The sequence below is a fragment of the Chenopodium quinoa genome, unplaced genomic scaffold (assembly GCF_001683475.1).
Source record: "Chenopodium quinoa cultivar QQ74 unplaced genomic scaffold, ASM168347v1, whole genome shotgun sequence".
NCBI classification, from domain to species: domain Eukaryota; kingdom Viridiplantae; phylum Streptophyta; class Magnoliopsida; order Caryophyllales; family Amaranthaceae; genus Chenopodium; species Chenopodium quinoa.
Window position 1 is genome coordinate 4,851,694 of NW_018744239.1, and position 13,541 is coordinate 4,865,234.

General features: G+C 36.5%; 1 protein-coding gene across 1 annotated transcript; it reads left to right on the forward strand.

Annotated features, from left to right (window-relative positions):
• Positions 1–422: 422 nt before the first annotated feature.
• On the forward strand, positions 423–13,151 carry LOC110694244 (vacuolar-sorting protein BRO1-like). The gene is made up of 8 exons (XM_021871421.1): positions 423–1,203; positions 1,862–2,812; positions 4,073–4,162; positions 6,534–6,602; positions 7,176–7,316; positions 8,476–8,524; positions 11,944–12,047; positions 12,240–13,151. The coding sequence occupies exons 1-8, from the start codon at positions 523–525 to the stop codon at positions 12,858–12,860; spliced, it is 2,706 nt and encodes a 901-aa protein (XP_021727113.1). The 5' UTR covers positions 423–522; the 3' UTR covers positions 12,861–13,151.
• The last annotated feature ends 390 nt before the right edge of the window (positions 13,152–13,541 follow it).

Consider the following 13,541-nt stretch of genomic DNA (forward strand, 5'->3'; position numbering starts at 1 on the left):
GAGAGAGAAGGGGTGAGACAGATGAGGAAAAAAAAAAAGAAGACAAACAGGTTTTATGGAAAAAATCTGGAGATATCCAGATTAAACCATTAAATCTGGGCAAAGCTTTAATGAAGATTGAAGCAACTTCAATGAATGGGGTGGTTGGGAGTTGGATAGGGGAGTTGAGGGGGTTTTAATTTGGAGAGAGTCACTAAGGGGGTAGATTATTAGGAGTTTATTGTATGTCATTAAGGATATGTAATCTATGATTTAATTTTTAAGTAAGGGTAATATTGTAAATTTATTGCTTAAATTTTACCAAAAAAAGAAAGAAAAAAATTGTTGCAGATAATATATGCATTCGTTTTTGGCAAATGTTGCACACAACCGTAGGCGTTACTTTTTCCATTTATTTTGAATTTGATAAATAACAGTACGAAAATTGTAAATTTCTTCAGAAATTTCCTTCGTCGTTAAGGACAACAAGGAGGTTAGTATCCATAACACCTCATTTTCTCTCTCCTCCTCAAGCTCTCAACAATGGCGACCTCAACCTCGACCTCATCAGCAGCAACAACAAACCTCATGCTAGCAGTCTACGAGAAGAAGACCAACTCCCTCGACCTCTACCGTCCTCTACGCAACTACATCACCTTCCATTACTCCGAGCGCGAAGCTCAAAACCTAGACGACGATCTCGAAACCGTCAAACAACTCCGTTCCGATATCGAGAAATCCTCCGATTCACCGCCTGCTAAGCGCGATACTCTGCTCAAATACTTCAAATGCCTTTGTCTTATGGAAACTAGGTTTCCCATTTCGCCTGATAAAGATCACATCAATTCCCTGCAATTCACATGGTTTGATGCTTTTAAGACGAAGAACAAGTCGTCGCAGATTAATCTGCACCTCGAGAAGGCGGCTGTGTTGTTTAATTTGGGGGCTGTTTATAGTCAGATTGGGTTGTCTGTTGATCGGTCTACGGTGGAGGGGAGGAAGCAGGCGGTGCATAATTTCGTTACCGCGGCCGGGGTTTTCGCTTATTTGAGGGATAATGTGGCGGTGAAGGCGGCTGCTGGTGGGTCGGCGACTGTGGATGTTTCAGTTGAGTGTGCTGGGATGTTGGAGAGGTTGATGTTGGCTCAGGCTCAGGAATGTGTTTTTGAGACTAGTATTGCTAAAGGGAGTACTCCTGGTGCTTGTTCCAAGATCTCTCGTCAGGTAATTTGGGTTTTAAATCGAGTTTTCGATGAATTTTGTTGTGTTTGAGATGGGATTTTAGAGAGTTTGATTAGGGTTTGATTGTGATTTGTGAATTTTTGTGATTGTTGATCATTTTTCCGTTATGGGTTTGTTGTTGGAATTTGATGGAATATATGAAACTTAGAAGCATAGATTCCAGTATTAGCATATATTGCAATAATTTTTGGGGAGGTTGAAGGATAGTTTGATATTCGGAGAAATTCAACTTTCTAACCCTTTCTAAATGCAAGAATTAGGCGTTTGTGGCTCCTTTTATTGAGATGCATGACTGGAGAATAATTCTCATTGCATCTGTTTCTCCCTGTCGGGCACTGCTGCTGCATCGATGAAAGGTGTGCTGTGGTGGCAAAAAACTGAGAATGTATACAGTTTCTTTTGAACAGTTGTGAATCTGTCAACTCAGTAATTATTGCTGATGGTTTTGATATGATAGTCTGTAATTTAACTATATAGGCTCACAGTAACCGGCGTAGATTTTTGTCATTCCAAGCATCCAATGATATTCAGCTTCATTTTGACTTGTAAAGCAGGATGGTAGCTTTTGCTTTTTAATTTGTTAGCTGAAGCTTCCCATTCCTAATTGAGCAGGATGTGTTTTTAAATTTATTATCCGCAGGTTGGAATATACTATGAAGAAGCTTTAGCTGCACTCAGTGTTCCTCCTCTTAGCTATCATTTTGACAAGACTTGGATAGCTCATGTGCAGCTCAAGGCATCTCTTTTTTTCGCTGAGGCTTGCTACAGGTACAGTTTAGAGCTCCATGAGAAAGAGGAGATAGCTGAAGAAATTGCTAGGTTAAAGTCTGGGATTAGTGCTCTATCTGATGTGAAGCGATCAACTAAAGGAGCTCCTGCCCAGCTCCTGGATGCTGTTAGTAAGCTTGAGGCAAGTCTTAATCGCAATCTGGAGAGGGCAATGAAAGAGAATGATAGAGTGTACCTGCAAAGGGTACCACAAGCCAGTTCATTGGCTCCTCTACCTGCATTCTCATTGGTAAAAGCCATGCCTTTGGATGAGATAGTGGATGCGAGCAAAGAGAAGATGTTTTTATCACTCGTTCCAGACAGCAGTACAAAAGCGCTTTCCAAGTACACTGAGATGGTTGATGATGTTATTAGAACCCAAGCTGAGAAACTGCAGCAGGGGAGCGAGCTAGCTAGAGTGAGGCTTAAAGAAATGGACTTACCTGAATCTCTTCTTGCTTTAGAAGGGAATGTGAGCCTTCCAGAAAATCTCAGAGAAGATGTGGAAGCAGTGCAAATTAGTGGTGGTCCAGCTGGACTAGATGGTGAGTTACAACAACTTAGAGATCTGAGAAGGGTCAATCATGAATTATTGGTACAGACAGAGGAACTTTTACAGAAAGAAGCTCAAGAGGATTCTCAGTTTAGAAGCCAGTTTGGCACACGGTGGACAAGGCCTCAATCCAGTACACTTACAAAGAACCTTCTGGATAGGCTGAACAGATTTGCTGCTAACTTAAAGCAAGCTGGAGAAAGTGATGCTAGAATTGAGCGTTCTGTCAAAGACCATTCTGCCCTCATGTCCATACTTGATCGCCAACCTGTATGTTCCTGTATCTTGCTTAATAATGTCATTTTGGTTTATAGTATACCCTCTTGTTTTTTGTATGTTGAAGCATATAGAATAGGCATATTTGTGAGGACCATTTACCTCTTATCATTGTTGTCTTTAGAGAGGTTCTGTTACTGTATATCCTGAACTTGAAAAGTTTCTTTTAATCTGATCGACAAGTGGATTGGATCATATGATTGATTATGAAAACTTTCTTGTCTTCCCTTTTGAATATGAGGATTTTTTAGTATTGCAGGAGTTAGGTAAGGGTTCTGGGAAATTAAGCTACTTAGAATTTTTTAGTATTGCAGGAATTGTCTATTAGTATTAGCCTTTCCATAGTTTCTGTCATGGGCTGTCAGCTTATTGCCTTGCTTATTCTTATGAAAGATCTTTATTGCTGATAGGATATATAAAGGAACATGTGAGACTGCTAATATAATGTAAAACCTCATCATCTAGCATGACTAGCAATCACTGGAAAATTGTTTATCTTCTTGGTTTTGCATTTTTCCTATGAGGCATCTTTAAATTATTGCATTTAAGTATGTACTGTCATGGTGTCTGCTACTGGCAACTCTATGCACTGGTGTAATGTTTGTATCTTACACATGTACGAAGTATCTCTTTGCAATACTAGAATGACTCTTCAGAACCTTTTGGGACTTAATCATTCAGCTTTTTTTATGCGTAGTCTTGAGTTGTGCACTTAGGGGGCGTTTGGTATGACTAATGGAAATGGAGTGGAAATGAAACAAATAAGTGGGAGGAAAGAAATCATTTAACTCTTACCTTTCCATTTGTTTGGTTTAATCATGGAAAGGAATCACTTAAACCTATCTTCCTTTATTTTTGTTTGAGAGTAAGGATAATTGTTACCTTAGGTTTTAGAGAGGTAACAAATGGGTGGAAGCCATTACCTTTGAGTAATGGTTATTGTTACCCAAACCTTCCAACCAAACACTTGGTAACAGTAATGGTTTATTTGAATCCATTTCCAATCATAAAGCACTCCAACCAAACATGCTCTTAATATATTTTATTTTTATTTTTTATTGTGCTTTGACCTGAGCCTTATGGTGCATTCTGTTCGCAGAGTTGTTGGTTGACCTTTTGATTGATTGTATGAATGCTTCTGTTTGTGAACCTCCTTCACCATCTGGAAAGATTGAGGGAAAAAGTTTTTAACTTGCATATTCCTGTTAATTATATATACTTGCCCATTCATGGTTCACTTCTGTTTTTTGTCAGATTGAGGCTGCACTTCCAACTCTTGCAAAGCCAATCATGTCTTTGGATGCTAATGAGGATGCAGTAGTTGGAGCTTTGAAGCAAAGTTTGGTAGTATTTCTTTCCGGTTCTTTGTTTTAACATAGTTGTTTACGCATATATGCGTATAATGCAAGTAAATGAACATGTCAATTATTCTCATTGTCTCCTTGTGTCTCTACCCTTAATCACTTGTCCAATTATGGCTATTATTTTTTTTGTACTGATCCAAATAGAATGATTATATATTAGATTGGTTCATGGTTTACCATCTGGTGCGGGGGTTTAGTTGCCTTCTGCTGTAGGTTAGGACAACTGGGGCTCTCTCTTGATTCATCACACATGGCAAGGCTACAGTTTTGTCTATATTCTATCAGAAGTCTTTCATATGAAACTCTTATTTGATTGGTAGTTCATTTATTCTGAAGTCGCGCTACTCTCTTCCCCTCTTTCATAACTGGAGCCACAAAATCTAATGAAATACCCTTGATGCCTTGACCAGTAATTTGGATCCTTAATATATATTAGCCCAAGGATCATTTGGTAAAGCAATCTTTGATACATCCCTTGTGCCCTCATTGCTAAAAGAATTAAAAGCTTATTTGCAGCGGGAGTGTTAGAAGGTTGAGTAATGTTACTAGTGATAACCTATTCTGCTTGATGTCCTTGCAATAACCCAGTCTGCTTGATGTATATTAGTGAGCTCGATGATTAACGATTTCTATATTTATTAAAAGGAGATGATGCTTGTAGCTAATGTTATCCTGGAAATAAAGTTAAAACGGTGAATTACATTCATATATATAAGTAAGACTAAATTTACGGAAGAGCTATGCAAATTGTGTTTCAATGGTTTATTTATGAAATAGTTTGGTAGGAAAGGAAGGTCATTAGGGGATGATGGAAAAACCAGCTCTATAACATTAGGGAATCTTTATGCATTACACCATGGAGGCATGGTACCAGGGCCTATCCTTCACTTCTTCCATAATAATCATCCTAATCCCATCCTTCTACCCCCACCATGGTTTGCAAATAGTCTTCCTTTCTTATGCACACCCCCACTTCTTTCTCCATACTTTTCCCATCCCCATCGTCCAACCTAGAAACTTGCCCCACCTCTTATCGTCTTTCATTATCCCCTTGATGACCAATAACATGACAACAAAATGCAAACAATATCACCCACTCACTCTCTTCTAAACCAACAATAATAACAAAAGAAGAAGAAGAAGAAATAAATGACTAACACCTGACAACAGGAAGTAGTTATAGTTGAATGTGAAACTACCATAAATCCAAAGACTTATACTAGAATCTTTGCCATTTCCAAAATTGCAAATGAAAAGGAAATTGCAGATTTGAGTGATTGCGATCTAGTGAAACACCAATTTCAATCAAAGTTCGATCAGGCTGCAATCACCTTAAAATTTTGCTTAAATGTGATGCCGTGTTGGTTAAAAATGGCTGTTGAGATTTCTGATCTGGAATTTTCAGTCTATTTCAATTACCATAGACTTGAATCTAGTCATTCCTGTTCACTCTAGGAATGTGGTTGTGCAATACTGGGATATTGGGACTTGAAAGAGAGAAGGTAATCTGAGAAGGTATTCGTTAGTGTTGTTAGCAGTATTACCTTATCTGCGGTGCACTTTAATACATGGAACACAATTCACTACCCAATTATGTTAAGTTAGAGCAAAATTGTGCCGTCATACCAGTACATGTGTTCCAATACGCATGTGTTTTTAATAGACAATTCTCTGGGGGATCCACAGTATTAGGTAACACTGTTTGTTATTCAATGGCGGTGGATACATGTAAGAAGATGAGTGAGGTTAGAGGATAGTTGTGGAGGCATAGAGGTTATGCTGGAGGGAGGGGAAAGGGAGAGGTTGGCAGTGAGGGCTTCTGGCTGTGAAAAATAGGGAGGGGGAAAAAAGAAAGTAGGTTTCCCTTTTCTTTACCCTTTTCTATAAATCACAACTCAAACACTGTACAAGGAATTTATGATGTTCCACCTGTTAGCCAAAAAATAATTGTGGCTTTAGCTTTCTTGATTTCTTTTCCTTTCCTGTACATAAATAAATGATACTTTAGTATTGTAGACTGGAGGCAATGATTTCCATGAGGACAAGAGATAAATAAATGGGATGCATTTTTAATATCCTTGTTTCTACTTTCTGCTAAGAAATTTTAAATTTTTCTCCCTTTCTCTAGTCCTCTGATGCCAAGTGTAAAGGCCCTATTTGCTATCAAGGAAGTAAGTTTGAGTGATCAGCATTGTAAATTGTATACTGTACGTTGTTTCAATATGATATTTCTTATACCAAATGCTTTTATCAGTTCAAATTAAATTCAAATTTGAATTTGATTTTGTGCAGAGGCAAAAAACTAGTTTTCTTGTTCATTATCATTATACCTTACCTTCTCGTTTGTGCAGAGGCAACTGGAGACTCTCGGAGCTGAACGGGCAGGCCTTGAAGATATGCTTAAAGAAATGAAAAGAAAGGTGTGCATGATTGTGTCAGGCTTTTAAATCTTTAATGTTGGCATTTCCCTCCAATGGCTCCAATGTGAATAATTACTAACAGAATTGATTTTGAATATTTTTGTGGGGTTCTTGGGCTACGAAAATAATCCTCCTTTTCCACTTCTTGGATATATTTTTTGCTGCTATTTTGTTTCTTTTGCCTTATCTTTTTCTGTTTTTATTGTGAAACTCTCAAGGATTTAAATTTTGTTGATGCTTAATGATTCAAATTGTTTTAGTCATATATATTGTTTATAATAATGATTCAGATTTGAAATAGAGTAGGGGCTTTTACTAACTAGGCGTCAACAACCCTCTGAACGAATTATATGTTTGACTAATAATTGTTAGCTGCCTTTATTCTTTTTGAAACATTATCCTTTGTTACTTGGTGGAGGGATTCCAAAGTGTATGGATCATGTGTTTATTGAAAATAAGGGGTAAAGTAGAGTTCCCTTTTGGGTCATCGTAGCAGGGGCTCATATAGCATGACATGTCTTATTGTTATATTCTACTGCCTACTTTGGTTGACATACATGCCATTTGTTTCAGGATGACATACTGCCGAAACTGATGACATCCACTGGATCTTATGAGGATCTTTTTAAAAAGGAAATTGCAAAATATGATCACATCTGCGAGGAGATTTCTAGAAATATCCAGGCACAAGGGCAGCTATTGATGCAAATCCAGGTCATCAATCTTTTTGTTATAATATTTAGCTTAATTTTAGTTTGTTATTCTGTTAAAGTAAATTTCTTTTTGGCAACAAGTAATAATTTCTAAAGTCACTTTAGCAAACTTCTTGAAACACTTGCAATAGAGCACTATTGATTATATATACTTCCTCCGTTTCATATTAGCTGACACATTTGATTTAGGCACGTTTGCCTACGCATACTTTTAAATGTAAATATTTTCAATTACATATTAGCAACAGTTATAAAAATTTGATAATTAGAAGATAGACATTAAGTCGAATCTAACAAGCCCCCCACATGATTGTCTTTTCTTAACACTAAATCATAAAACAAAGTTAAAGTAAGATATGTAAATAGTGTATAAAGTCAAAACGTGTCAACTAAAAGGAAACGAAGGAATTAGTAAATTTTGGTTTGTGCTTTAATGGGGATTCTGTGGTGATCTGGCTGGAAAGGAAGATTTAAAATATCTGATGTAGGCTTACTGTTTGGCTTTCCTTTGGGATGTCGTCTCGTATCTCAGGAGCTTTTCATAGGCATTCGGTGTCCGATTCTGATCAGACCTTTGGTGTGGCTTGCGTGGTTATTCAGGAATCATTGATTTCAATTTATAATTTTCATGAATAAAAAATTGTTTAGAATAATTTGGACTTTTATATTTCAAATTTCTTAATTGGAAATTCAGATCAAGAAAGTGTCAACTCTTTGTGGCACTGCTTTTGAAATGATGATTCTGCAATTTGCTAACTGTTACTGTAATCACTGATGTGACCTGACTGCTTATTGTTACCCATAAGCTATGACTCATTAAGATAATTGGTTCTTTTCTTGTTACAGGAACAGATTTTTAATTTTCGAAGCCTCTATCTTTATACCATATCATGTGTGTTTCTGTAACAGGAAAATTTATGTGCATCTATCACTTATAACTGTTCTCTAGAACACTACTGTCAAAAATGTTCATCCTTACGAGTTATGACTTGCCGCTTGGTAATGTAGTTGAAACATATGCATCGCGTTTCTAGAAAGTGATTTTTTGGTGTCTTGTTTCTTACCTTGTCATTCGGCGATTTCTAGGCTATTCAGGATTTGTACTATAATTGTATTGTGTGATTTGCTCCCTTATTTCTTGCTTGGCTTTCTTGTTTCAGGCTCAGAATGATCAGTTTTCTGCTATCTTTAATCTTGAAGATTTCAAGGGTAATTTTTTTTTTTGTCAGAGTTTGCATTTATGTTTGTTTTTCAAGTTCTTAACATTGCTTAATTATATCTGAAATCTCTACAAGAAATTATCACGTGTCCCCTCTTCTTCTTCTTTTTTATTTATTTTTTATTTTTTTGTTAAAGTTAACAAAGATTAGATCTATGAATATCTATTGTGTTTGTTGCTTAATTCCTTCTAACAATATCTGAGCTTAATGCAATAAATAATGGGAGTAGTTTTTGTGTCTAACTATAAGTTAAAATCCGAGTACAGTGATGCATAGTTATATTTAGTGTCAATAGTCAGGCTATTTGATTCTATCTGGACCATATACATTCCATAATTTTGTAATAGACTAGCTTAAGGAGGGGTGATATGGGTAGTCTAGTACTAGGTTAGTAGTCTTTAGTTTTAGTATAAATAGAAAGAAAGGGGAATAGAAAAGATAGGCAGAATTTTGTATTGGAAAACCATTGTTACAGAGTGATAGCCTCAAGCTATTTTGAGAGTGATAGCCTAAAGCTATTAACCCTATCATTTGGTAACCCTTCCACCATTATCAATCAATATTATAGCTTCCATCTTTATTAATTTGCTAGTTAAAAGCAGAAGTTCCCAGTCTGATGTGATTATCTATCCAAAAATCAACAAACACAAGGATAAGTGTTTAAGCTTAATTCTATACAGGAAATCCACCAAGAATTAAACCAAAACCAAGAGTAATTAACTAAGAATCCACCTAATTACCTAGCTCTAAACGAATGTTTTAACTAAAACAAACTAAAACAGCAATTGATCGTAATCAATTAAAGAAAGTGTTTAACTTCAATTTTCTGTATTTCATAATCTGAAATTTGCATGTGTGTACAGCCCTATTTATAAGTTTAATTAACCTAGAAAGATTAGGACAAATCCCTAATTCAATCCTAGATCAAATTCTATCTGTCCTAGAAATCTATTGCAAGTAGAATACTAGTTTAGCTTGGAAATCAAGCTACACGGTTCTAGCAACTCTAACAACTTAACTAAAATAACTTTTAAAGAATCCTAATGCTTAAACCAAGAAAAACCCTTTCAAGTGAAAGAAATAAACTAAATACCAAGAAAAGCAAAATCTAAGTAAACTAATCAAAGAAATAATTTAAATACCAAGAAAAGCTACTAAACAAACCGTAGCTTTGCTTTGATATCTAAGAAAGTGTGCGTTGCTTGCTAGGCTTGCATCAATGTTTAGGGACAAACTTTCCTTATACGTAGTTAGTAAATCTTGAAAGTTCTCCATGTTTGTATTCATATCAAAGTCCGGAAACCAGCCTGTTACAACTTGCATTGCTGCTATATTGGTTTTGCTGTGTGACTGATCTGAATCTATCACAAATTTACTGTACATTCTTTTATCTTCACGGAGTAGTTTATATGTATGCAACTGCAAGTTTAAGGAAGTAGTTGCTACCCTGCCTCTGATATTCTCTTTTGGTCCGCACGAAGCATTTAACATTGTTGTGAAGGTGCTGACTTTTGTACTCAACTTTAGTAATGCCTATGCTATATCAATTAGTTGATTTGCTACTGTGATTTTCATTTGTTTTGTACCTGTCATTTAACCTTTTCATTTGACACCAAAGACTAGAGATTAAGGAGAAGGATTTTATTGGTCTCGAATTGTTATTTTGTTATGGATGGAGTTGTAGGGTTGGTTGCATTTGGGTCGTAGTTGAAAGCTGCTTGCATTTCATCTACCACTTGGTGGTGGCGTTAAAGTAGTTTGTCTGTGTAGAGATGCAATATTAGATGTGGTTCTTTCGATGGGATTCTAGCTGCTCTTTTATTCCCTGTATTCTGCAATTGGTGAGCTTGTTCAGTCATCTGGCAGGCAACTTCTCTACTGGATACAAACCATATCAATTGGCATTCTAGGATTTTCATGCTGAACAAGCCCAATAGTCTCATCACAAATTTATCATCCCTGATGCATACCTCATCCTAATCATATAGAAATTTGAGTTTAGCAAGCTTCCCTTCGTCTTATTAGGATGGAGTCTTTTTTTCTCAATTTTAAGGTGGAGCTGTCCTTGTTTTCATCCCAGATCACCATCTTAGCCTTAGCTTGCATTCGTAATTTTTTTTCAGTTTCACTGAACTTCAAGTACTAGTACAAGCTGTACAATACAAGCTTGCAAAATCTTCATTTTCTGCTGTTTATCTTTTATTTTCATCAATTCATTTTGTCCCTTTAAATTCTCTAATCATGGCTTTATATTTATTATTTTTAATTGGTTTGATATATATTTTTTTTTTTCCAAAAGGTAAGAGGGAAGTTCGTATACAGCCTTTGAAGTTGGGTCAAAGTGTTGTAAGAGTTTGGCTTCAGTCTTAAATGCCCCCTTTTCTCTCCTCCAAAAAGAACCCTTACTCTCTTGCTAAAAAGGACAAAGAATGAAGTCCTGAGATGACATTATTTCCCATAAGCCATGGTCCTATTTGTTTAAATACTTCAAATTTATGCCTGATATAAAATTACTAGAAAACATGCGAGGCTGGACATCAAGATTCATGCAGATCTTTCCTTCCCTACTGTTCAAGCTGCATTCTAAAGTACAACCGCTAATAATATGCTTTTTTTTCAGAAGTTTTTGGCTGTGGAAGGTTTGAATTTGTCTTGGGAAAGAAAATCTGCTTAGAATAGTGGATAAATCTGACATAATTTTCTCAATTTACCACTCCAGGTTTTATTTGTCATGACGCTCGTCAATGATTGATTAATGAGAAACTATTTCTTCTCTAATTAACTTGTAAGGAAAAGTATAAAAAATCACCATTTATCATGGCAATTTTCGAGTAAGTGATCCAAGGATGAGCTATCTTTCTTTTAGCTATGTAGTTTATTATTCAATTCTGTGTGCTAACCAAGTACAGATTTCATGCTAACAAGCAATATTCCAGAAAGATATGAGGCAGGATAGTCATACTCGTTAATTTTATTACCATGTGATCGACTTCGAGTAATAATAAGCTAACATTGGTATAGCGCCCTGAGTCAATAATGTAAGTTCGCTTGAGAAATGGAGAGGGAAGATTGTAGAAAAGGCTTCGAGTGGATTTAGGAGACTTCATGCAATTCATCTGTGTTTAGAGTTGCAAAGGCAAAGCATGAAGTCTCTTAATTTCATACCTTTTCTTTTCTTTTTCTTGGTTTTGTTCTTTAAACCTATATATACTTGTTTCCTCTTCTTAGGAGTGTGCTGGGGGGAGAGGTGGGACAATGCAATTTTTTTTTTATTCTTTATTCCTCCCAACTTTAAGTAGCGGGCTTTTACAGCTCCTTTAATTTTGTGGTTTTGGTATCATAATTCATGCATCATGCCTTTACTTTCCATCATTCTTTTTTTTAATGGTTTATGTTACGATATTACAGCTTCTCGTGAGAAGTGCTTTAAGCAGATTGAAGCTGCCATAGCAAAGTACCGAGAAATCAAGGATAACATAAATGAGGGACTCAAGTTCTATGTAACGCTCCAGGTCTGTCTATCTGGATATCTTCAATATTACTTCAATTCTCGAGATTATATCAATTTGCAAAGCAACTTCTTTCTGTACTGGTTATTCTGTGACCAATCTGACCATAATGATTAATAATTTCCAATAGACTATTTGATACTGCTAAATCAGTTGTGGTTGATGTAGTTATTATGTGGTGTTTCCCTGAAACAGGATGCAATTACGAATGTAAAGCAACAGTGTAGTGATTTTGTGATGACCAGAAATATCCAGTGCCGTGAAATGATAGAAGATGTGCAGAGACAAATATCAGGCCTCAGCTTCCAGGATAGGAATTCGGGTAATCAAAGCTACCCGTCAGTAGGCCAAGCCCATCAGCCTCCAAGAACAATGTCTCCGCAGCAAACAGAAAATGGAAATGTAGCTCCTAGGGCACAGCCACCTCCCTCCTATTATCACCCATCTCCGCAACAAACAGATGCTGGAAATGTTTCCCAAGCTTCTAGACCTCAAGCACCTCCTCCTTATTATCAGCCACCACAGAGTTCCTCAATGCCTGGATATGCTCCTCCTTATGGTTCCTCACAAGGCCCCTCTCAGCAACCTCATCCACCTCCGTACCATGCTCCACCTTCAAGTGGCTCTCCATACCCACCCCAACAACCACACCAGCAGCCTCCAACCAGTTATGAATACGGGCAGCCTGCTTATCCAGGATGGCGAGGTCCATATTACAATGCACATGGCCAACAGCCATCATCTTACCCTCGACCACCATACACTGCTCCAAGTCCCTATCCTCCTCATCAAAGTGGATATTACAGGCCACAATGATGTCTGCATTGTGATGCCATGGTTTTTCTTTTGTTTTACTGTTTTCGTCCATGTCAGGGACTGCTATATGTCAATATTATATTGTAATCACTTATTGAAGAATCCCAGTTTGTGTATGCCTTGTACTTGAGAACTTGCCCCTTCATGTATAGGCTCTTAATTCTTTTCAGGGTGTGCCAAGTGCTAATAATCATTTGTAAAAATTATAGCAATCTTTGTTGGTAGATATTTGTTTGAAGGCAGTGTATAATACCACGAAGTTTTGATTCAATGATTTTTTTTACCTCATAATTTTTTAGCTTATGCACATAGCGACATATGCCTATTATAGAAGAGTACACCTGCAAGAAGTCTGATATGGGTAACACTTAATTTGAATTAAAAATTTGCTCCATGATCATGTAAATGTTGTGCTTATTTTTATATTGCTCATTTAAAATGAAAAATGAACATTAAAAATTCTTATCAAGTTAATAAAGATTCTTACTTATTTAGTGTTCGGAAATGAATTGAGCAAGAGAGAATTATTTAGGGACTATATGCGTTCGCTTGTTAAGAAGACATACTAATCAATGGTCCGGTCTAGCCTTTAGTCCGTGCAATGTACGGATTGTAAGAGGAAAATGTCGAAAATAGAATATGTAAAAAAAAAATGGAATGAAGGGAGTATAATAATGATAA